Genomic DNA, 24,648 nt, shown 5'->3' with positions numbered 1-24,648 from the left:
GGGGGCGTGGAGTTAACCCCTGGCCCTTTTGCCCAGGCAGCACAGCTGGAGCTGGGCTGCTGCCTACAGGGTGTAGAAGCAGCTACATCCAGGAGTTCTGTTATTCTGATTTTATTTTTCAGCCGCTGGGATGTTTGAACATCAGCCTTTCCGCCGGGTTCAAATGCCTGGAGCTGCTGGGCCTGGTGTGCAGGGGAACCCGGCCCAAGGTTCCCTGCTTCAGGTGGTGTTATCCATGTGGATGCTTCTGTCACACCCAGCAGGCAGAGAAGCTGGGGGTGGGGGAGGTATAACACAAACAACTGGGCAAAGAGACCTGGATCTTTGCTGCCCCTCGCCCCACTCAGCTGCCCAGAGTCTCCCTACCAGTGACTGGACGCCAGCCTCTGGGTCACAGCAGGCAGAGATGGGTTCAAATGTATTGAGGGCCTGGGCACAAGGAACACTGGGGACCCCACTCCATTCAAGCACAAATGTGTGAATACAAAGACTCCAGTCACTGTTTACATGATGCATTAGTAATGAAGCAAACCAGTTCATGGTGTATAATAACCTGCTCCATTTTTCCACACAGAAAATGAATTCGGCTAGATAGTACCACACAAAGGTGTTCACTGCAATTCTGCACAACCCTGGTGTTCCAAGAACCAGTCGCTCACAGGTCAACACTCAGTTCTTTCATCTCCCCCAATTTTCTTAACTGCGATCATTCCGCATGGGCCCTGCACCAGCGCCGACAACTCTCGCTGGTGGCGCTCTGACACTTGTTCCTAAAATACTTAACATTAGGAAAAACAAACAAATATGCACATACCCAGGTCCAAAGCACTGTCATTTATTTATGGAGGATTTGGGTTTTTTTTTTCCAGACTGAACAGTAAAAATAAAGTCCAGTTGTCTTTATTCTTCACTGGCCCTAAGCAGAATAGAAATGCAAACAAGGTGCTCTGCATGTTCTTGTCTTTTTTGTTGTAGTTTCTTTTGCTTTTTTGGTTGCATTGGTTATTTTTAAGCCTTGTGAGCTAGTAAATCTGCTGCTGTGAAAAGTGACACTTGTATGTTAATATCACTTTTCACAGCCTCCCAGCTTCCTACTCGGTCTGCTGTGAAAAGTGACATTACCAAACATACAAATATCACTTTTCACAGCACTTACACAACCCTGGCAAGCCTGGAGACAAAGGTGGGTATGGAGACAGTGGAGCCCCAGGGCAGTGGGGTGAACGGACAGGGAGCTGGTGGAGGCAGTGGGTGCCAGGAGCAATGGGGGGAGTAGGAGTGGCAGCAGGGGCCAAAGTTGATGGAGGGGGGGGTGGTGAGCTAGGGGCCTGCACCTGCCACTGCATGGCCACGAGCCAGAGCCAGAGAGCTGAACACCCCGCAGCTGGATTCTGTGGCCTGAGCTTGAAACCCCGTGGCCGGGGATTGGAGCATGTGGACAAAGCCCAGGGCCGGAGGAGGCAGAGTGGGCCCGGTCAATGGGGGGTGGGTGAACCTGGGGCCAGCACCCACTGCCTCACAGCTGGGAACCAGAGCCAGAAAACCCTTAGCCAGATCCTGGGCCCCGGAGCTCTGCGGCCAAGGAATGGAGCATGTGGTTGAAGTCTGAGAAGGCAGCGGGGACCAGAAAGATGGGAGGGAGGAGTGAGACCAGGGCTGGAGCCTGTCACCATGTGGACAGGGGACAGAACCCAAAGCTCAGTGACCGGATTTGAGGGCCAGATCTTGAAACCCCCAGGCCAGAACCCAAAGTCCCATGGCCTCGTCCCTGCAGCAGGGGCCTTGGACTTCACCGTGCTCAGGAACCAACTTTGAAATATCATGAAACCAACTGTCCCCCAGTTCCAGGTCCAGCCGCCCCAGGGGCCACATTCAGCCCCCTCCTCCCTGCCCTCAACACTGTTCGTCTCATTGAATCATGAGTTCCCTGTGGCACAGAGTGGGTCCCTGCTGGGTCTGCAGCCAGCCCCCTGGGGCACTACAGAGAGAGAGAGAGAGAGAGAGAGAGAGAGAGAGAGAAAAGACACACACACACACACACACACACACTTACAGGTTCCCTGGCCCAACTCCTCTGGGTGACTGCAGCCAGCAGGTTGCAATTACTAGGCAGCTGCCCCCTGGATTGCTGTCCCACCTCAAAGCCATCCAAAGCAGCAGCTCTCAGCCAGCTTCCTGGGGGCCTCTCAGGAAGATGGGCCAGAGCACTGAGCCACCTGTCTGCAGGCCTCTCAGCTGTTCCTGCCCCAGACCAGATGGGTGGATTGCTGAGTACAGAAGTAGGGGGAGCAGGACAGAGGGGGAGCGGGCGGGAGGGAAGATTCCTACCCTCCAGGGAAGGGGAGTGAGAGACAGACCAGACCCTCAACTCCAGGCAGCAGCATCAGGACACGGGGGGGGGGGGGGGGGGCTGGCAGGAACACAGGGGCTGATCCACTAACGAGCCCATAGCATTCAGGGTTATTGACTACGTGGTCTTAGATGCACAACATAATTATGTGGCACTTCACCCCCTGACTCCATTTACCCTCAGCCCCCCTGGGCAGGGCCATTAGCCCCACTGCACTGATGGGAGTTGAGGGCCAGAGGCAGACTGACTTGCCTAATGCTGCAGGCTCCCTGTGTGGCAGAGCAGGGAAGTGAACACGGGTCTCCCACATCCTAGGCTAGCGACCAAACTGCTGGGCACCCTGCCGCGGGCCAGTAGGGGCAGGGAATGCAGGCCACAGGGGTCGCCTAGGCTGTGAGTGGGCCGAGCTGGGAGCCAGGCTGCTGGGCTACATTTCTAGCTCTGACATTGAGTCACCAGGTGGCCGTGGACATCCAGCAGGGCTGGGGAAAGGCACTTATCACCCTCACTCCCAGGGGCAGGTGGGACAGGGTTAAGCAGCTGGTGTCTGAAAGGAGCCTGCAGCACCTTCGGGGCCCCACACCTAGACGCCACAGCCCCTCCTTTGGTAGAGAGGGCTGGTCTAGATAAGAGGAGAGAGCTGACTCCCAGGTGTCTGCTAACCTCTGGCCCCACCATGATCCCCACCTGGTCTGCCACTCAGCAGGCCCCTGAGCTGAGTGGAGCAGACTAGATCTCCTGCAGCAGGGGGGAGGGGATGGCCCTAGGAGCGCGGTGCGGGGGGGCGGCTCTCACAGCTGGGCCCCAGTGGCTCCAGGTGCAGCCACAGCCCGTTCTCACTGCGCAGGATCAACTCGGGTTTGCGCCGCACAGGTCTGCTCTCATCCAGACGCACGGCAAAGCGCAGCAGCGTCAGCGCCAGCACCACCTTCATCTCTGCCATGGCAAAGTTCTGCCCGATGCAGTTCCTGTGAGAGAGCCAGGTGTGTCAGCCAGTGCTCTTCGCCCAGAAGCCACACGCTATATGAGAGCAGGGATGGGGCACCAGGGACAGACATCCCAGAACCCACTGCCCACAAGGACAGACAGACACTAGGGGGAGCCTAACCCCCTCTGGGAGAAGGGACTGATCCTCAGCAATAGCAGCTGACTCCAGCACTGATCAGAGGCCAACTCCTGTGTATCCCACAATGCTTCACTGCAGTCAGGGTGCCAACAGGGAGCTGCTTGCTGGTGGGCAGCCGGGGGGGAGGGGCGGAGAGGAGGGGGCAGTTCGTGTGGCAAGGGGCTCTGAGCTTGGCAGGCAGGTTACCTGGGTCCAGCAGAGAAGGGCATGAAGGCCAGTGGGGGCTTGTTCTTGGAGTTCTCTGGGTCGAAGCGATGTGGGTTATAGACCTGGAGCAGCAAGCACAGGGCATGGTGAGGGGAGCTGGGGGGGGGCTGGGGTCCCTGAGCCAAGGAGGGAGCAAAGGCAGCCCTCGCCCCCAGTACAGTATGGACACCAGGCTCCCCAAGACTGAGCTGCTCACTGGGACCGTGCGCTGGCAGCGGGGATGGTTCTGCCTCTACCCAGCACTCAGAGCTGGGCCGAGCCCAGTTACCCAGCCCTGCCCAGTGTGAATGGGGGTGCGACCCTCACTCCCCTCTAGGTGAGCTCGGGGGTGGGAGGGAAGCTTCCTCTCTGGGGAGGGTCGCTGGGAACAGGAAGCTGCTAGACTGCTGATGTTTCAGCACCCCCAAGTGCCACGCCGGAGCACTGAGTCAGCAGTGACTGAGGGGACAGCTCCCCATACTGAGCCCCCCAATCCCGCCCCTGCAGCACAGCACCCTCTAGTGCCATGTGAGGCACTGAGTCAGCAGTGACTGCGAGAGGACAGCGCCACCTACTGAGCCCCCTAATCCTGCCCCTTCTGCACAGCGCCCCCTAGTGCCATGTGAGGCACTGAGTCAGCAGTGACTGCGAGAGAACAGCGCCACCTACTGAGCCCCCTAATCCTGCCCCTTCAGCACAGCGCCCCCTAGTGCCACGCTGGACGTGGCCGCGGGGTGGAGTAGAGCCAAAGGGTAGAACAGAGTGACCAGTGATACCTGGGGCTCCGGCCAGACAGCAGGATTGTGATGTGTCCCGTAGATACTGATCAGACAGATGTTCCCTGCCAGAGAGGAAAAGGAAGAAGGAGGGGAGAGGTTGAGCACCTCAGGGGTTATGGGCCCAGCTCTGGTGCCATGCCCCTGGCTGGGGGACAGGGAAGGAGGCTGGTACCTTTGGGTAGGACATGTCCGTCGGGCAGTTTGATGTCCTCAGTGCAGCGCCGGGACACGGCCGTGACAGGTGGGTGCAGGCGCAGACTCTCTTTGATGCACATGGTGGAGAAGGGCATCTGGGACAGGTCCTCCCTGCAGAGAGCAGAGCTTAGTGTTGGCCCCAGAGGTGGATGCATGAGGGGCCCAGTGTGAGCCCATGAGCCAGGCACCAGGGTTGGGACAGTTTCGCATCTGCATGGAGCTGGCACTGAGGGGACGTATGACACCGTGAGTGGCGGGGAAGGGGCGAGCACACCTGAGTGGCAGGGCCCTTGAGCATCCGGAGCGGCAGGGCCCTCGGGCTCTGGGGAGCAGCCTAAGCCCATCTTGCAGGGGAAGCCCTCCAGTTTGTGAGGCTGGCAGATGTGAAGGGACCCCAGCGGGGAGGGGAGGGCAGCAGCTGTGCTAGCCCTCACAGGTGGGGCGGGGGCTGTGCTGGGACTAAAGGGTGGGGGAGGCCACAGAGGCCCGGGAAGTGGTGGTGCGGGGGGTCCACACTGCACTGGACAGAGCCAGCACTGCAGTTGGAACAGCCATCTCACCATTCAATCTCTTCTGACTCCTTGTCCTGCATTAAGTCCTTGATCTCCTCGCGGCAGCGCTTCTGATACTCGGGGTGACAGGCCAGGTTATACAGCACCCAGGAGAGGCCACTGGCTGTGGTGTCGTGGCCTGCAGAGAGGCGCCAGTGCAGCATGAGAGCCACCATGCCGGGGGCAGAGAGGGACCATGGAGAGTCCGGGGCTGGAGGGACCCTGCCCAGCTCAGCTCCTGCCAGCACCTCTTCTGAGGCCTTGCTCCCCATGACTTTCTGGTAGTGCCAGCTGGGAACTCCAGGCCCCTTGTGCATGGGAGGTGAGTGGGGTGACTCTGACCATTTGCCTCCTCTAGCGCCCCGCCTCCGTTGCTGAAACTGTCTGGCAGTGCCCAGGGGCAGATCTGTCTTAGCCTCATTTCATTGAAAGGCATACTCAAGTCACTCAGAGCCAAGGACTGAATCCAGCTCTCCTGGCCTCCCCACCAGAGCCATGACATCTGCTAAGACCCCATTGTGATGCAGTAGGGAGCAGGATGGCTTGACCTGGGAATGTCGTTTAGTTTTAATGGGGCTGTCTGCGTGGGGGATGGGAGAGCAGGGGATGACTTTAGGTGAAGGACGGTACCTGAACCTGTAGCCTGAGCCAGGAAGAGGGTGGGGAGTAGACACCTTTGCCCAGGGAGAGAGCCTGCTGGAGGGGTTTTTGGTTTCAGTTTTGGGCTGGCTGGGAACAGGCAGGGAACCCCAAGTCTGGGGTCTAACATCCTTGCCCCTAAGGGGGACCTGGTTGAGAGGCCCTGGTTCTACCTACAAGCCCTGCTTGAGATTGTGTTCCTGTGGTCTAATAAACCTTCTGTTTTACTGGCTGGCTGAGAGTGACGGTGAATTGCAGGAAGTGGGGGGTGCAGGGCCCTGACTCCCCCACACTCCGTGACACCCATCCCCCAATATGAGGCTGTGAGGTCAGCAGGAGGGCCCCTCATCCCCTCCCCAGGGTGGCTTCTCACCCTCAAACATGAAGGTGTCGGCCTCGGCTGCGATGTCCTCCTCTGACAGATCCTGGTCGTCCTCATCCTGCACAGAGCACACACTGCTGGACGGGTAACCTGGCTCCCCACAGGGCCGGGCCCACGCCTGCCCCATCTCAGAGCCTGGGAGGATGGGATATCTCGGGGTGGAGTGAACTAGGCCATCTCCCCTCCACCCCAGCCCAAGGAAAGAGGCAGCCCCTGCCCTGCCCCACAGCCCCAGGCCTCAAGGTGGGCTCCCCTCCCTCCCATGCCCAGCCTGTTCGAGCTCCCCAGAGGTGCTGGTCCCATGTCGCCAAGTGCAGTTTATATTGCTCCACGCTGAGCATGCTGGGGAGGCAGCTCTGGCTGGGCTGCTCCAGAGAGTTGGGCTAGGGGGCAAGTCCTGGTGTGACAGACATCACACAGCACCTTACACCTGGCGACGCCCTGTTTGGATGTCAACGAACCCCCAGCTCCCTAGGGCACAGCCTCCCACTGTGCTGTCTTGGCCTATAGCAGTACATCAGTGACCTCCCCTCCACCATCATGGGGCAGGCCCCCACCATGTTACCTTGGCCAGGAGCAGGATGTCTATGAAGTCCACTGTCTTGCCCTGCTTGGATTTGAGCCAGGCCTCCCTGCCCAGGCGGTCCAGGGCCTGGTGGCGCCGCTGCACCACGTCGGCTGTGAAGCGGTGCACAGTGTCACAGGCGCGCCGGAAGCGCCGCCCGTCGGGTGTCAGGTGGTACAGGAAGTCCCAGTGCAGGAGCAGGCAGTGCTGGCGTCGCACCACCAGGGAGCTGAGCTCCAGGATGGCCGCGATGTAGTCACTGGGCGTCCTGCAACACAACAGCTCAGCATGTAACTGACAGGCCAGGGCGGGGGATGCGCCCTGATCAGAGCTGGGGGATCCCGGGGGGGCTGGGCCTTGCAACATAGCGATTGTGTGATCTCCCAGTCACAGGATCTCCAGGCTGGCCACGGGATCTCTCAGGTGTCTCTGGCTGCTGCTGTGGCTCAGCCAGTATGGGACGGTGACACATGACCGGAAAGGGTTATGCATCCTGCAGGATAAATGACTCAAATTCAGCCATTAAAAATGTTTTTTTTTCTATTTACAGATATATTGGTAGAGGTCAACAGTGTAATCAAACAGTCCCTGTCTAGGCTGTATTCTGTTCATTCAGAGATCAAACGAATATCTTAGCACTTAAATGAATTATAAATGCAGGATATCACTGTATTCCTTTCTCTTTGAAATGTACAGCCAATCATCTGCGAATGGTGGAAAAACAGGCAACTGCCTTATGTTAATTCGTGTAGCTAATCACTGATGATGGACCCACTTCAAAGTCACCCTGATTGCCTATTGTTGGCCTAGGGACTCCGAGCTATCCAAGGCGGCCAGAAGTTGTATAACAGACCCTTGGGTTCTGAGCCTGTTTATCTCAAATCTGCTTGAGGCTTCATGTAGGGGAAACCTAAGTCACAAGGACTGAGATCCTAGTTCTGACAGGACCTCCTTGAATATTCACGTTAGACTATAACCTATAGACTATTTCTGAAAGAACTCTTTGCATCTACAAAGCTATAAATCTGAACTTCAAGAATTATACTCATGTCTGTACGTATACTGTTCTTTTAACCAATTCTCTCTCTCTTTTCTATGTTAATAAATTTTAATTTAATTAATAAGAATCGGCTGTAAACGTGGATTTGGGTAAGATCTGGAATATTCATTAACCTGGGAGGCAACGTGTCCGATCCTTTGGGATTGGTAGAACCTTTTGTTTTATATGATAAATAAGATTTTCATTGATCCTCATCATATCTGACTTGGGTGTCTAGGTGGAGCCCTGAGGCAGGGCTGCTTTAAGGGAACTGTGTTGTTGACTTCTGAGTAACCAGTGAGGTATAACAGAAGCTGTTTTGCACTGACTTGGTAAATCCAAGTATTGGAATATCCACCAGCTGGGGGTTTGCCTGCCCATTCGTTGCAGGTCACCTTAATGGAGTGACCTCAGCTGGCTTCCCTGGGACCCCAGTCACAGGGACCATAAATAGTCTCAGACATGGTGAGTGTGGGGGCTGCATGGCCCAGGCAAGCTCCAAGGAGCCTCCAGGCTAACACAGCCTGTTCCCTGTGTGCACCATGGACTCTGGGGTGTCAGGGGGCCCTCATCCCCATAGGGCAGCAATGGCAGCAGGGCATTGGGGAGTGGTTGGTCAGTGAGTGCCTGCAGGGGATGGGTGGGGTTCAGAGCACAGCTGGGGCTGGCAAGGATGGAGAAGTGCCCCTCCCCATCAGCTGGACAGAACGGACGTGGGTTTGGCGGGAGCCGATCTCGGACTCCTCCCCAGAGCAGGCTGATGGTGTGAGGAAGTCCAGACCGGGCTCCCCAGGGTCATGGGTCACCTCACTGCGGTAGAAATGGGAACTGACTCCCTGCCTGCCAGGAAACCAGCCACTTTCCCTGTCGCTGCCAGGTGGCTTCAGACCAGCCCTCAGTCCTGTTTCTGGCAATGGGGTCTGCTCTGAACTTGCACACTGTGGGCAGAAATGCTGGGCTCCCAGCACATCCCTCCGCCAGCCCGGGACCCACCTGCACCGGCAGGTCTCGCAGCCAGCTGGCAGTGTCCTATGGCAGAGAGCCAGCATGCACCGGTGCAGTAAATCAGGTACAAACTGCAGACAAGGGCCCTGCAGTACATGTATAAACTGGGGGCAGGAGGGTTCTGAGGTGACGAGACTGAGGTGAGGAGCTTCCTGGCAGCGAGATGTGACAGCAGGATCATCCCCCAAGAAAAGCACAGCACAGCCAGGGCCGGCTCCTGGCAGCAGCATCCCAAGCAGGTGCTTGGGGCGGCAATCTGCAAGGGGCAGCAGTCTGTGTGTTTTTGCCCCCAAGCAGCGTGCCAAATTGCCGCCGTGGATGGCTGGGGCAGTCTGTGTGCCGTTAGGGTAGCACGCACGTTTCCGTGGCGGCGGCAATTAGGCAGCAGCTTCTATGTTCAGCTGTCTGCTGCAGCGCAGCTTCTGTCTTCTGTCTTCCGTCTTCCAACGGAAGACAGAAGCTGCTGACGAATTGCCGCCACTGCAGAAACACGGGTGCTGCCCTAATGGCACACGGACTACCCCCGCCGTCCGTGGCGGCAATTTTGCGCGCTGCTTGGACGCAAAAACAGTAGAGCCAGCCCTGAGCACAGCCAGGCCGACCCCACAGGCATTCGCAGACAGACCAGCGAGTGGAAGCACCAAGCACCAGCCTCTGCCCCCTGAGCTGAGGAGCTCCACCCCCAGTGCTGACCAAAGCCTGGTGCAGCCACTACAGAAACACCCCCCCCACCCCAACACCTCCAGATTCACCTTCCCTGGAAGGCCCCTCTGCTCCTGCTCAGGCTGGCAGTAACACCCATACAGTTCAGGGACCCATTCCATGAATCCGGACGGGCTCGCTGGAGCCAGGCCAGGAAGGGAGGGACTCTGCAGCCCATTTTCCCAACTCTGACCTCCCTCAATGAGGGGGCTCCCACTCTCGGGTCAGTACAGGGCCCTGCTGGGGCAGCTGCCCCCGTGTCACTCACTCCTGGCAGTTGCTGTTGTAGCTGAAGACGCATTTCTGCAGACTGTCCAGTGTCATTAGGCTGACCTGTTCAAACGTGTCCAGGGAGGCGGAGCCTGATGCCACCAGCCTGCGCCACTTGGTCTGTGGGAGAACAGTGCCCATGAGACCCGTACCCGAGCAGCTGCCTGCAGGGACAGCACAGCAGAGCCCAGTGCCCACGCAGTGCAGGTGGGCCAGCGTCAGAGACAGGCAAGCAGACGGGAGTAGGTTAGTGGACTGGTGCAGTGACAGGGCTGGGCATATGGTTGGGACAGGTGCAAGAGCAGCAGGCAGGCAGGCGGGTAGGGTATCGGTGCAGTATATGCCCTGGAGTGAGGAGGGGGTGCAGGGCCAGGGGCACAGTGTAGTGATGGTGCAGCACATGCCACAGGAGGAGGGCAGAGTCACGGGCAGGCTGTGGGTAGCAGGATGCCAGGGCAGCATGTGCCATGGGAGAGGCCAGAGGCACAGGCATGGATTTGGTGCTGTGGGGGGAGGGGAGGTACTCACATGCATGATGTTAGTGCTCTGGTTGAAGATCTTCACGTAGGGCTTCAGGATGTCGAAGTGGAAGGCTGGCGTCAGCATGCGCCGGTGTCGCACCCATTTTGCACCATTGCTCAGCAGCAAACCGTCCCCTGAGATGACAGGCACTCAGCTCAGAGCCTGGTAGCCATGGCAGAGATCCTATAGCCCAGGCCCCCAGCAGCCCCCAGGTCACAGCCAACTGGGGTGCTCAATGAGAACCAACCTCCCTGGTGCATGTTAGGCAGCCACAAGAGTGTGCACGTGTGTGCAATGCGTGCATGGAACGTGGGTGGGGGTGTGAGTGAAATATGTGTGGTTTTGGGGACACATGTGGGCATGAACATGCAGGTGCATGTGTATGTGCAGATGCGTGGTGGGCTGTGCAGAGAGGTGTGTGCACATGTCAAGGTCTGTGCGTGATCCTGTGCACACCCATGTGCTGGTGCTCACACCTATGGCATGAGTAGCTCCAGCTCCACACCGACATAAGGACAGACAGGCTCGGTCAGCCCAATGCTCCATCCAGCCCCGTGTCCTGTCTGCTGACAGTGGCCATACCCCCTTAGTCACCTCTTTTCCAAGCTGAAAACTCCCAGTCTTTTTAATCTTTCCTCATACGGAAACTGTTCCAAACCCCAATTCCAATATATCTTTTTTGAGATGGGGCAACCACACCTTCATGCAGCACTCAGGATGTGGGTGTACCATGGATTTATACAGAGACAATAGGATATTTTCTGTCTTATTATTTATTCCTTTTCTAACGGTTCCCAACATTCTGTTTACTTCTTTGGCAGACGCTGCACATTGAGTGGATGTTTTCAGAGAACTATCCACAATGATGCCAAGATCTTTCTTGTGTGGTAACAGCTAATTTAGGCCTCATCCATTGTACGCGTAGTTGGGATTATGTTTCCCAATGTGCGTTACTTGGCATTTATCAGCAGTGAATTTCATCTGCCATTTTGTTGCCCAGTCACCCAGTTTGGAAAGATCCTTTGGAAACTCTTTGTAGTTTGCTTTGGGTTTATCCTGAGCAGTTTTGTACCATCTGCAAATTTTGTCACCTGTTTACCCTCTTTTCCAGATCATTTATGAATATGTTGAATAGCACTGGTCCCAGGACAGACCCCTGGGGGGCACCATTATTTACCTCTCTCCATTCTGAAAACTGACCATTTATTCCTACCCTTAGTTTCCTATCTTTTAACCAGTTACTGATCCAGAAAGGACCTTCCCTCTTATCCCATGACAGCTGACTTTGCTCAAGAGCCTTTGGTGAGGGAACTTTGGTAAGTCACCCCCCTTCCCTTGGTTAGTCAGGGACCACGATGAGGTAATGCTCACCTGACCCCAAGGGGGGCGGGGAGCATAGCCAAGAGGGAAGAAAGAACATGATAAAAGGGAGAGATGTTTGCCAGACTCTTCCTCTCTCATCCACCTTCATCTACAAATACCACCACCAAGTGACTGAAGCGTTGCTCAAAGGAGAGAGCCTGGCTGAAGAGCAACCAGCCAGCCTGTGGTGAGGAGCATCTAAATTTGAAAGGGCACTGAAAGTGCTAAGATCAGCTTAGAATGTGTTTTGCTTTTATTTCATTGGACCAAATCCAACTTGTTATGCTTACATTTTAAGTGATTATAATCAATCTTTGTAGCTAATAAATATTTGTTTATTCTACCTGAAGCAGTGTGTTTGGTAATAATAATAGGAGATATACCTATCTCCCAGAACTGGAAGGGACCTTGAAAGGTCATGGAATCCAGACCCCTGCCTTCACTAGCAGGACCAAGTACTGATTTTTGCCCCAGATCTCTAAGTGGCCCCCTCCAGAATTGAACTCACAACCCTGGGTTTAGCAGGCAATGTTCAAACCACTGAGCATCCCTCCCTCCCCTCCAACTTGGTTTGAAGTGTGTCATAAACTCTCCTTGGGATAACAAGCCCGGTACACATCAATTTCTTTGTTACACTGACGAACTTATATAAACATGCAGACTCCAGTGGGCATAACTAGACACTACAAGAAAAAGGTTCCTGAGGTTGTATCTGGGACCGGAGATATTGGTTAGTGTCATTCGGTTGCACTGTCCAAGGAGCATTTACATGCCAGAGGCGTGAACAGCCCAGGAGTGGGGGTTCTCACAGCAGAGCAGGGTAAGGCTGGCTCCCAGAGTCAAGGATTGCAGTGACCTAGCAGATCACTGGTCTAGATAACACCAGAGGGGAACATCACACCCTCCTTTCCCCACAAGCCCGTCCCCTGAGGTCTGGGCCCCATGACACCAAGCACAAGATCCAAGCCCAGAAGAAAGTGCACTCACCCAGCCAGGGCTTCAGGAAGCCGTAGAACATGTAGTCCTTGGGCGCAATGGCAGCTGTGGGGGAGACCAGAGATGGAGCAGGCCCGGGAGTTAGTACTGAGACACCCACACGGCACAGGGGGCAGTAATGGGGTTCACCCCAGCACTCGCGCTCAGACACACATGGCAAGGAGGGTGGTAATGGGGCAGACCCTGGTGCTAGCACTCAGATACACACGGCACGGGGGGCTGTAATTGGGCACACCCCAGCGTTATCGCTCAGACACACAGAATGGGGGGCGGTATTGAGGTGCACCCCGGTGCCAGCGCTCACACACACATACACGGACCAGGACACAGGGAAGGAGTGCAGGGCTACTGGTATCAGAGCCCCGGCTGGAGCTGCAGGACCTATTAGTCTAGAAACGGGCAGCCACAGGAACGTGGGTCTGTCCAGCACCTGCCTGCTCCACTGGCTGTTTCCTAAGGAGCGTTGGAGCATCCCCCTGTGAAAGGAGCCCCCGTCAGACAAGGCAGAGCCCTGCTGGACACCCTGCTCCAGGCTCCTCCCTAGCAGCCAGAAGAGCGGCTGCTGGGGCAGCAGGACAGGCTCAGTGAACAGGGTGAAGGAACCACACGAGAGGGATCAGGTGCTGAGCCACCAGGCCCCTCACGCAGAGCAGGCTCTGTTCCGAGCGAGTCACCGGGCAGGCAGGACATCGGCCACAAGCAGCATCTGCAGCCTGGGCCAGGCTTGCAGAGCGACAGACATGCTACTTGGGCAGTCACAGACCGCGGGAGCTCGGCAGACACATGGGGCCTTCACAGTACAGAGCTTGGCATCTTCAAAGCTCCCTATTTATTAGTTGTAATCCCTGGCTCTGGGAGCAGGGTGGGGATCCTGTGGCCATAGCAGGGTCTGAAGAGGACTAGGAGCCAGGACTCCTGAGTTCTATTCCCATCTCTTCCACCCACTCTCTGCACCATTCTCCAGATTTCCCCTGACATCCCACTAGTCTCACGGTCATACACTCCCACAACGGTATCTGCCCCACACTCTCTGCCCCCCCCGCAAGAACATTGGCCATTTAGTCCTTATGAGACATCCTGACCTGTTTCTCCCCTGCATCACCTCCCTGATTGTTCCCTTCACCCCACAGCCCTGCTGCACCCCCTTCAGGATCATGGACTGAGCTGATGAAGGGCAGGTGTGTGTGTGTCCCTGAGCTGGCTAGATGTTATCAGACCCACTGAGCTGCCCCTACTCACCTATAACCAGCCCCAGCAGCCAGGGATGCCGGCAGGGCTGCAAGGAACCTTTGTTCCCATGGGTCACTGTCCCAGAGGCTGATGGCAGCATCAGCTGGGCTGCAGCCAGGGGGATGTGCTCCTCTCAGGACGCTAACGGCTGGCTACAGCCTCTGTTCCAACCCCTCTGGGGCCAGGGGAACTCACTAAGGACCCTGGGTTGGCAGCAGCCATGTGCCGAGCCGAGCTCAGCCTGAGACCTGAGCTGTTCCCCAGCTCTGAGAGCCAGGCAGCTTCCTCCTCAGCCCTGTGGAGGAAGGCTGGTCTCAGCAGCCAGTCCTCCTGGCCGGGGGCTTTTCTAGGGAGCAGCACACACAACAGATAGTTCCAGGCGCCTGCTGGGAATCCAACCCCTGCTGAGCTCCAGGACAGTTGGACGGACGGACACACAAACTCCTGGCGCTGGGGCCACCCTCACTACCTGACTCCAGCAGCACGGGTTTAACTGCCTCTGGGTGGAAGAGCCGCAGAATGGGAAGCCAGGGGCCAAACCACCAAAGGCAGGAGTGGCCATAGCGCCCGACGAGCTCATCAACGCACTGCATCCCTTCCTCCGTGTTCTGACCCTACAACGAGGAGCCATGGGCCAGCCGGGACTCCGGCCAGGGCGACATGCTGGGCCCAGCGCCTGACTTAGCCCACTCAGCTCCCCATACAGACGCACTGCTGGCTGTTCTCAGAGTGCCCCCAGCTTCATTTCTAATGAGGGAGGGGAAACTGCTCTAACCTGGCAGTAGGTTGGACAGGGCCCACTTGGGCTCCCTGTCTTATCACAAACACAGGCTCCCAGCTGTTCTCTGTGCAGAGCTGAACCCGGGGGCATGAGCCCTCAGCCCTGGCAAGAACTAGCTACATGCATTCAAACAGCCCCGGCACTGCACCCCTGCCGTGCACTTCTCTGCCATCCAGCTGAGCTGAGCAGGAGATTGAGTGCCAAGCAGCCCCACTGGACTGGGGGCTCCTGAGCCCTGAAACACCCCTGTCCTGGCACAGTGACATACAGCTCTGCTCCAGGGAGCAACTCTCTCCGCTCAGACCCAACCACTGGCTTGGAGCACTAAAGCCAGACCTCCCCCATCTGCATCCTGCCAAGCCAGCCTGGCACTGGGGAAGGGAGCTGGACTCTGTTCCTGCTGCTGCATCAGCAGGGCCGGTGCTACCATTTAGGCAGCCTAGGGCGCCAGAATAATTGATGGGTGGCATTTTGCCGGAGGGGGCGGCAGGCGGCTCTGGTGGAGCTGCCCCAGTGGTGCCTGCAGAGGGTCCGTTGGTCCGCAGCTCCCGTGGAGCTGCCGCAGTCGTGCCTGTGGATGGTCGGCTCCTCGTGGGGCTCCGGTGGACCTCCTGCAGGCACGACTGCGGCAGCTCCACGGGAGCCACGGATCAACGGACCCTCCGCAGGCACGACTGCGGCAGCTCCACCGGAGCCGTGGGACCAGTGAGCGGGGCAGTGAAATTGCTGTCCGCTTAGGGCGCTCAAACCCCTAGCGCCGGTCCTGTACATCAGCAACAGGGATTGTTTACAAAGTTTCAGCAGATGGAACTGGGTCCCTGGGCACAGGCCCTAGCCGCTGGAATGGGCAGCAGTTCAGGGATGAGCAAACAGGCCCCCGCTTAGCTCCACGTGCCCTTGGCCCAGCAGGCCCAGGCACCACTTGGAACAGAGCTAATTGGAAAGAGTGGTAGCAGTACATTAAGTGGAACAGAGATGTCACCTCTGCAAGGGGGTAGGAGAGGATGGAGCAGGAGCCCCCAGGCCAGACAGCACCAACCAGGCCAGGGACTGGACTCCTTCGGAGTCTGGCTTCTACTTATTGCACGTCCCCCTGCAGCGCACAGCCCCAGTAACTCGCTCACCAGGGCAGTGCTAGGGGTGCAGAGCTGCAGCGAACCCTCACCCTCTGCTACACCCAGTGACTCCTCTCGGCACCCGGATGATTGGCACTACGAGACACACCAGAGCACTGGGCAACCAGCCCTAGCAGGGGCCACTCTCCATGGGTGGCAGGGAGGGGACAGGGCCAGGACAGGCTCCCCACGTCACTGATCATTGCTGGCCATCACTATCCTGCCTCTGGAGTGTTTCCATGTCCTCCTTATGGGGCCCCAGCTGCTCCTGCAAGACCAATGATGACACAGGTCCCCAGTGGGGAGGTGGCTCTGCTTGCTGCCCCCAAGCAGTTCAGCCAGGCAGTGCCCTTGGCCCTGCTGCCCAGAGTGTCTGAGCCATCACCCTGCCCAGGCTGGAGGGGCCTTTGTGGTGTAGCAGCTCCTGCCGGGTGCTGCCTTAGGTCTGCCCTGCATGGCCGGGTCCCTCCTCCTGCTGTTCCCAGGAGCCCGGGCACAGTGCTGATGGAGCTGAGAGCCTCAGTCCCGGCTATGAACCATTGGCTCTCCATGCAGGAGACAGCCAGTCTGTGCTCCCTGTGCCCAGGAGAGGAACTGCTAGTGCTCAGTGGCTCTGGTGGGGTGAGGGCTTGTCCATGGCTCCCTGGCAGCACCAGGTGCAGTGGGGGGTTTGCCACAGGGGCACCATCTCCTCACTTCTAAAGGTGGAGCAGTAGCTGTCAGGAAGCTCACAGTCTGCAGCCCGTGGAGGCGCTCTGCCTGCTCCTGCACACCTTCTCCCGTCCCTCCATGGGGCATCACTGGACTCAGGCCCATCCCTTATGGCAGCAGGTAGCTTCTGGGTGCCCCTGCATCCAGAGGGTAGCAGGAATTGGCTGGGCTGGACTCCTCAAAGCAGCAAATGACACAATCTCTCAAGAGCCAACCAGGAATCGGCCCATACCAGGGCCCAAGGAAGACCCCACCATGAACACTTGGCCCCCACAGCTACCTAGCTTCATTTTATTCCCCTGCCTCCCTGCACAGAGTACATTGACTGCCTTCGCCCAGGGTGAGCTGGTGCAGACACTGGTCTGCAGCAAGAGCAGTAGGGAGCTGGAGAAACTGAACTAAGGCAGCCCATTCTCTGGGGGGGATCCAGAACTGCCTTGGAGGAAGGGGATTCTGCAGAGCCCAGCCCGGGTCCGATGGGTTTTCCAATGTAGCATGGCCCCTCGAGACAGACTAAAGCTTCCTGGGGCTACCTGGGCAGAGCTGTCCCACAATGAAGCAGGGAGGCAATAGCTTTTCCCTCCACAGTGCCCCCCACCTCCAATAGCACAGTGAGAGCAGGGGAGGAGTCTGGGAGGAACCACCAGAACAACTCAAGCTCTGGAAAATCTGCCTCTCTGGGGAAGGCTATCGGAGCCCAATGGATTTAATTTCTTTAAGAGCAGGAAAAGAGGTGCCTAGACACCAGCTACCAGCCCCTCCCTGGGCAGGGACGCCTGGCAGCAGAGGGCTCTGCCATCCAGCAGACAGCAGCTGAGTGAGATCCAGCAGGAACAAACTCAGACTGGTAACGCCGTCCAAGTGTTTAACAGGGAGGGGAATGAGCCCTGGGAACAACTTGAGATGGGCTGTCCCTTTGTAATGCTCCCTCCAGCCAGGAGCTCGGGGCTGGCTGCAGGGAGCTCTGGGGAGGGTCTCTGGCTTGTGTGACACGGGCAGTCAGATTAGAGGAGCAGAACGGTCCCTCCTGGCCTGACCCACCCTGTATTCAGCTCTGGGCCCCCTGGAACCCTCTCTACAGTAATCCAATCCCAGCAGCCAAGGCCAGAAGAGGCTGCTGGGCCCCCATAGTGCAGAACCCAGAGGAGAGCAGCCAAGGTGGCAGGGAAGGATTGGTTCACCCGGGAAGGAGTGTCAGTTGAGCCAAGGAGCCTGCACTGATTATGTATGAGAACATGAGGGTTACAACCCACAGGAGTGGGGGTGGGGGGTTGACCTGGAGCAGAGCGAGATCCAGGCTGGACAGTGCAGACTGAGGAACTATTGCTGGGAGAGGCTCATTAGCGCCCCAGGCGTATTGTCCCCTCTGGTGCCTTCCCCAGAGCTCTGGTTGGGCTGCTCTGCAGGGCCCCAGGTGGCTGGCTCCCAGCCCTACCCTGGGGAAGATCAGGACAACCTTCATACCGGCATGATGTCACACTGGGGATAAGAGACTGACTGGGAGCCCTGTCCCTTGGGATGGTCACAACAGCCTGGCCAGGTCCCTGGAGAACACACTGCTGAGGCCAGTCCTGCATAGGTTCCCCAGGGACAGGTTAGAGGGGCCCAGGTAGTCTTTCCCATCTCTGGCCCCACAGGTTGCATCTACACTGCAATTAGACACCTGTGACCTGCCCACGTCAGCTGACTCAGGCTCCAGCCTGATCACAAATGTCTATACTGCAGTTTTACAGCCCTGAGCCTAAGTTCTGGGACCCCATGGAGCAGGGGGGGAGGTCCCAGAGGCCAGGCTCGAGCCCCAACCAAAATATCTACACTGCAGTGTAAAGGCCTGTCATAACTATAAAGGGAAGGGTAACAACCCTCCTGTGTACAATTCTATAAAATCCCTCCTGGCCAGAGGCACCAAAATCCTTTTACCTGTAAAGGTTAAGAAGCTCAGATAACCTGGCTGACATCTGACCTAAAGGACCAATAAGGGGACATGATACTTTCAAATCTTGGGGGCAAGGGGGGGGGGAAAAGGCTTTTGTTTGTGCTCTTTGTTTTGGTGGTGTTCACTCTTGGGACTATCAGTTCATGTTCTCCAGATCTTTCTGAACCAGTCTCTCATATTTCAAACTTGTAAGTAACAGCCAGGCAAGACGTGTTAGTTTTCATCTTTGTTTTCTCAACCTGTAAATGTTCCTTTTGCTAAAGGGTTTACCTCTGTTTGCTGTAACTCTAAACCTAAGGTTAGAGGGGGTTCCTCTGGGCTCTGAGTTTGATTACCCTGTAAAGTTATTTCCATCCCAATTTTACAGAGATTAACTTTACCTTTTCTTTAATAAAATTCTTTTTAAGAACCTAAATGATTTTTCATTGTTTTAAGATCCAAGGGTTTTGGATCTGTGTTCACTAGGACTAATTGGTGAGGGTATACTGTCAAGCCTATCCAGGAACAGGGGTGTAAGGACTGAGGGAGGGGAGGAATTAGTCTCACATCTGCCCAGGAAAGGAGGAGGGTTAGGGACTTGGAACTCTGCCTTTCCCCAACTATTTCCCAAGTGGCTCTCCCCTAAGATTTGAAACATGCTTGGTGGTGGCAGCTTACTGTTAACCTAAGCTGGTAAATAAGCTTAGGGGGCCTTTCATATGGGTCCCCACATCTGTACCCTAAACTTCAGAGTGGAGAAGGAAGCCTGACACAGCCTCACAGCCTGAGCCAGCTGACACAGGCCAGCCACGGGTGTCTATATGCAGTGCAGACATACCCTCAGAGTCTCAAACCCCCTCCCCCCCCACAGGAGCCAGCATACCTGAGGCTGTTGTGATCGGCTTGAGGTAATCAGGGTGCACCAGGGACAGGACTGGTAGGAAGGGCCCCATCCATATCACAAAGGCCTGGGAGAATGTAGCCACTGTTTGGGACACCAAGCTCAGCCCCTCCTCACCAGGTATGAACTGCAGGAGAGACAGGGCAGAGTTAATATAGGGTAGGACTGGGTCCCTCCTGGAGTCCAGAGCAAGTCAGTGCACACCAGACGGGGCAGAATCAGATCCTCTGATCAGAGGCAGGGATCTCCCCACTGCCACGTGCAGTGCCGCCCCAAGTGTTATCTGTCAAGACTCTCACCTCCTGAGCACGGCCGATGCCTGATGTCACGGCACATGGTGATTGTGGCAAGGGCATAGCCAGCTACACCAAGTGGGGCCATCCCGCCAAGGGCTTTATAACCCTCCCTGCTCCACAGCAAAGGCGATCGAACAGGCTCAGCAGCCACTCACCACCAATGCAGGCAGAGCCACTGGGGTGCAGCTGGCTGGCAGGGGTGGCACAGGGCTGGGCCAGGGAGCATGGCAGGGGCAGTCGTGAGCAGAGAGGCTTCTATGGATTGGTTCCCTTAGAGCCCCCTGCCACTGGGCAAGTGTCTGGGCACCGGAGTCCAGAGTCACCCACCAGGGCACATCCCACACTCAGCCTTGGGCCCTGCCTGGAGAATGCGGCATTTGAGAGCAGGCCACTGGGTGGGTAGGGGGCCATTCACCCACCCCCACTCTGCATGTGGGCCAGAGCCCCGGCTGCCCCACCACTCCCGCCCCATTCAGTGCCAGAGATGGTGCCCAGGAGCCTGCTGTCTCAGTGGTGCATCAGAGCCAGCAGCCATAGGAAGGGCCCGATCCACAGCAGGATGGGAACAGCAGTGTGACCGATGCCTCTGACACCAGCTTCCTCATTGGGTCAGGACATTTGACTAAGTTCAGACGCTGCGCACTCTGGTGCCAGACAGGGCGTATGCTGAGAACCTGGTGGAGCTGTCCCAGGACCCTTGTCTCCTACCCCTGCTTGGTCCCAGCCCCATTCCCACGTGTCTAATGGATGGGCACGACTCCCTGAGCGACCTTCCAGGCCATGCACTGGCTAGGACCCAAAACTCTTCACCTGGGATGGAGGGAGAGGCCTGAACCAGCAGTCACCTACCCCCAGCCCTCTCAGGGGGTATTCCACCAGCCCCTCCCTTGGGGTGGGCAAGGGTGGCTCCTCTCAGCAGGGATCAAGCCATGACTCAGTGGAGGCAAGGAGTAAGAGGGAAGAAAAGACACTCACCCCCTCCCCACCCCCATGTGACATGACACCTACCATTCCCAAGTGTCCCAGCAGCCAGTTGCGACGCGGGGGCTCTGGAAAGCAGCGCAGCCGCTGGCAGTTCACATAGTAGCGGTGCCAGGAGTTCCCGAGCTGCAGGAGGGTGCGAAAGAACAGGGCCAGTAGGGCAAGGAGCAGGGCAGAGATGGTGTAAGCATGGACGGGGGTCTGCTCCAGACTCAGCAGCTCCAGCACCCAGTCCGTGAACGGCAGCATCCTGCAGGGAGAGACAGGGCATTACCAGGGAGAACTGCCACTGGGTCCCTTTGTGACAAGCTGTATGTTACTGAGCTACTGAGAGGTAGATATGCTGGAGGGTAAGGATAGGGTCCAGAGTGACCTAGACAAATTGGAGGATTGGTCCAAAAGAAATCTAATGAGGTTCAACCAGGACAAGTGCAGAGTCCTGCACTTAGGAAGGAAGAATCCCATGCGCTGCTACAGGAGGGGGACCTACTGGCTAAGCAGCAGTTCTGCAGAAAAGGACCTAGGGGTTACAGTGGACGAGAAGCTGGATACAAGTCAGCAGTGTGCCCTTGTTGCCAAGAAGGCTAACAGCATATTGGGCTGCATTAGCAGGAGCATTGCCAGCAAATCGAGGGAAATGATTATTCCCGGCTATTCGGCACTGGTGAGGCCTCATCTGAAGTATTGTGTCCAGTTTTGCGCCCTCCACTACAGAAAGGATGTGGACAAATTGGAGATAATCCAGCAGAGGGCAATAAAAGTGATCAGGGGTCTGGGGCATATGACTCATGAGGAGAGGCTGGGGGAACTTGTTTAGTCTGCAGAACAGAAGAGTGAGGGGGGGATTTGATAGCAGCCTTCAACTACCTGAAGGGGGGTTCCAAAGAGGCTGTTCTCAGTGGTGGCAGATGACAGAACAAGGAGCAATGATCTCAAGCTGCAGTGGGAAAGGGGTAGGTTGGATCCCCCACACAGCCAATAGCCCTTCCTGCTCCCCAGAAGCAATGTGTGTGTGTGGGGGTCTCATATCCCACTCTCCCCCCATCCCAGATTCCTGCCAGGGTTTTATATCCACTGCAGCCACCTGACTCTTCCCTAAGGCACAGGCCTGGGGTCTGTAAAACTGCCACAGAGCTTCCATGGGTGGGCAGGGTACTTGGCAGCAGGGCACCAGCTCCCTCGACCCTTGCCATGCTGCAGAGGGGCCAGTGCTCACACCTGCCCTCCGCAGTGCCCACAGCCCCTTTTCCCGGCTCACCTCTGCTGCACAGCTGGCTCCTGCTCCTGCTCCCCCCGCCCCCCCCCGCACATAGCTGGCTGTAGCCCTCAGGGCTCAGCTCCTGTCCCACACCTTCTGGGCACAGCTGGCTCCTTTCCTGCCCTTCCCCCCTGCACACTCCAGCTCAGGGCTGCTGCACAGAGCTGGACCTTGCCCCAGCTGCCTGGAGGCTCAGTGTGGTTCCCTCACAGCCAGAGACTCTCTGAGACCGTCATGCATGCAGCTGGCTCTGAGTTTTTACTCCCAGTGCCTCCAGCTCCTGCCCCCCTCCCCCCATAACAGCTGGTGCTGGGCTCTCGGGGCGGGGGGAGGGGGGGACACAACAGCCACTCCCTGCCTGCCTTCCCCAAAGCGACTCAGGTGCAGCAACTGGTCTTTCCCAGGCCCTGGCTTCCTTACCTGCCTGGAGCTCCCTGGACACCAGTTGCAGCAGCCTTTCCCTTGGGTCCAGGGCTGGCTCTAGGTTGTCTGCCAACCCAAGCTCAGGCGATGCTGGGGCTTGCAGACAGCGCTGGAAGCTGAGAGAGTGATGTCACCTTCTCCCAGCACCCACAGGGCTTTACCCCCTCCCCCACCCGGCCACACAGAGGAGCCCCAATATAAGGGGTGGCACAAGACAAAGCAGCAGCCAGTGCACAGCTGAGGCGTCCGGCTCGACTCACCCTCTCCTCCCCAGGTAGTGGCTGGGCCCTGGCAGCTCAGCATCCTGGGGCTGGGCTTTCCCTTCCAGCTTGGGCCAGGGGCACAACACCCTCACCCCATCTAAGTGGCACAGCTCTGAGCGTGCAAGTGCCCCAAAGAAAAAGGCTGGCCAGAATGACACCCTTGGAAATGTGCCACCCCAAGCAGTTGCTTGCTTTGCTGGTGCCTAGAGCTGGTCCTGGTTGGGTGCTAAAGCCTAACAAGTCTGGTGCTGCCAAGGAGGGACTTCCCAAGCTTGCATCCCAGTGGGCTGTAACCTGAGGAGCAGCTCCCTGCTAGAGTCAGTCTCCAGCTGCTAGGACAGAGACTCCTTAACCTGGCATCCAGAGTCACTCTAGAAACCAAAACTCCTGTGTCTCTGGAGCACCTGCCCTGAATCCCACTGCATACCACTAGAGCGCTTACACTGGGCCCCCCACCATCAACAGTAACGGGGCACCCCCACTCCCCCCCCAGCCAACAGCCCTCCCGCTCAGCCAATAGCCCTCCCGGCCGTGCAGGGACATCGGGGCATTCGCTTCCGCCAGGACCCCTGTTCAGGGGAAGCCCCGGTGCCACCCCCGAGCTGGGCCATGCAGAGCCCTGCCCGGGTAGGGGACGAACCAGAAGCTTCACTCACCCAAACCAGACACGGACACCAAAACTCACAGCCCAAACTCGAGCAGCGGCCTTTATAGCCAGGCGGGGCGGGGCCCTGGGCCAGGAGGGGAGGCGGGGCCAGGCCCTGGGCCAGAGAGGGGGCTCGGCTCGGCTCGGCTCGGCGGGTGCTGGGCTCCAGGCTGGGATACGATCACCCCGCACTGGGGTCCGCTCGGGTCGAGGTGTGGCTGGGAGCGGCCGCAGCCCGGGACCATCGCTTGGCTCCAGCACCGGCAGAGCCCGGCCACCAGCTCCAGAGAGTAGGGGCCGCAGCTCACCCTCCAGCCCGCAAGGTCCGGGAGCCACCTCTGCTCTTGCATCTGCAGCTGACGTGTCTGCCCGGTTCCATCCGGGGGCACCTGTGCAGCTGCTCCCACCCCAGCTCTGCCCATAGCGACTCCGGAGGCTGCCGCGCTGTGCTGGTGCCACCCAGGGGCCCCTGTTCCTCTGGCGAGGGGGCAGGGAGCCCAGCCTGATGATCAGAGCCTCTGCAGCTGCCAGGGAGTGGGAGGGAAAAGCTCAGCCTCCCGTCCCCCCCCCGTCCCCCCCCCGCCAGCACGAATTGGCTCTGCACTGGATGAACCTGGGCCCATCACACGGAGTCACTGCACAGACCCAAACACACACCCCGGGAATCCCGTCCAGAACAGTGTCATTTTCAGAAAAAGCCCGCTAACCTGCTAAACCCCTACCTTGCACTCCATGAACATCTGACGCCCACAGCTTGGGATTGCTCTGTTGTGTTTGTGTCTGAAGGCGAAGTTAGGGTGTGTAACAAACAGTAATCCAGGTTGCTCTGAGACCTAATTCAAAATTAAACAGGCAGGAAGTTAACACACTGTTAATCTTTCACTAATTTATCTCTACTAGCAAACTGACACCAATTATGGTACAGAATAAAAAAACTAGCTTGGAACAGAGTCATAACTCCATATTAACAACGGTGCTCACTGGTCACTAGCAGTGAGTGACCCTGGGCCTCAGCCCATACAAATGTGAATCTCTTTGGGAGCCAAAGGAGCAGCTCTGGAGCTTTGGGGCAGCAGCCGACACAGCAACCTCTAGGGGCTATGGCTTCACTTCAAAACCAGGTGTGTTTTTACAGGGGCATAACGCTGATCAAGTACAACCCTAGAGGAGACATGTAGCGAGGTGAGCTCAACCTTAAGTGTGTGTATGGGGGGGTCTAGTGCTGATCTCAGCAAGTTACATGAAGATAAAAACTACCTGTGCATCATCTCCACCAGGGCTGTATAGTGAGAGTCAGAGAATTTAAGGCCAGAAGAGACCATTAGACCACCCAGTGTGGGGAAGGGCTTTTCACCCCTACCTATGACACAAGGGAAAGGCTATTTAGGACAGCTTCCCATGTGTGAATCTGAACCTGAGCGGGTTGGGGGAAGGGACTCCCTGTGTTGGTGAGTATCTG

General features: G+C 57.3%; 1 protein-coding gene across 3 annotated transcripts; it reads right to left on the bottom strand.

Moving 5' to 3' along the window:
- Positions 1 to 866: 866 nt before the first annotated feature.
- LOC115642081 (cytochrome P450 4F22-like) lies at positions 867 to 23,927 on the bottom strand. Of its 3 annotated transcripts, none has more exons than XM_030545471.1 (13): positions 23,912 to 23,927; positions 20,627 to 20,849; positions 19,305 to 19,449; positions 12,661 to 12,714; positions 10,318 to 10,445; positions 9,788 to 9,909; positions 6,774 to 7,041; positions 6,200 to 6,266; positions 5,197 to 5,326; positions 4,614 to 4,747; positions 4,439 to 4,503; positions 3,663 to 3,745; positions 867 to 3,318 (listed from the first exon to the last, which is right to left on the bottom strand). In XM_030545471.1, the coding sequence occupies exons 2-13, from the start codon at positions 20,846 to 20,848 to the stop codon at positions 3,114 to 3,116; spliced, it is 1,623 nt and encodes a 540-aa protein (XP_030401331.1). In that variant the 5' UTR covers position 20,849; positions 23,912 to 23,927; the 3' UTR covers positions 867 to 3,113. The 3 variants fall into 3 exon arrangements, with proteins under 3 accessions (XP_030401331.1, XP_030401329.1, XP_030401330.1); XM_030545469.1 differs by lacking the exon at positions 23,912 to 23,927 and adding an exon at positions 23,200 to 23,275; XM_030545470.1 differs by lacking the exon at positions 23,912 to 23,927 and adding an exon at positions 22,278 to 22,576.
- Positions 23,928 to 24,648: the final 721 nt, after the last annotated feature.

This window comes from Gopherus evgoodei, unplaced genomic scaffold (assembly GCF_007399415.2).
Source record: "Gopherus evgoodei ecotype Sinaloan lineage unplaced genomic scaffold, rGopEvg1_v1.p scaffold_37_arrow_ctg1, whole genome shotgun sequence".
In the NCBI taxonomy this organism is placed as follows: Eukaryota; Metazoa; Chordata; order Testudines; family Testudinidae; genus Gopherus; species Gopherus evgoodei.
Note: the sequence above shows the minus strand (reverse complement) of the source record. Positions and strands in the feature narration are given on the sequence as shown.

Bases quoted from the DNA above. Each gene is read 5' to 3' on its own strand.
- LOC115642081 (XM_030545471.1), bottom strand. From the start codon at position 20,848: ATGCTGCCGTTCACGGACTGGGTGCTGGAGCTGCTGAGTCTGGAGCAG. The intron at 7,042-9,787 runs GTGAGTGACACG...GTTGTGTTGCAG, and splicing joins TACAACAGCAACTGCCAGGA to GACGCCCAGTGACTACATCG. The intron at 3,319-3,662 runs GTAACCTGCCTG...GCTCTCTCACAG, and splicing joins CCCTTCTCTGCTGGACCCAG to GAACTGCATCGGGCAGAACT.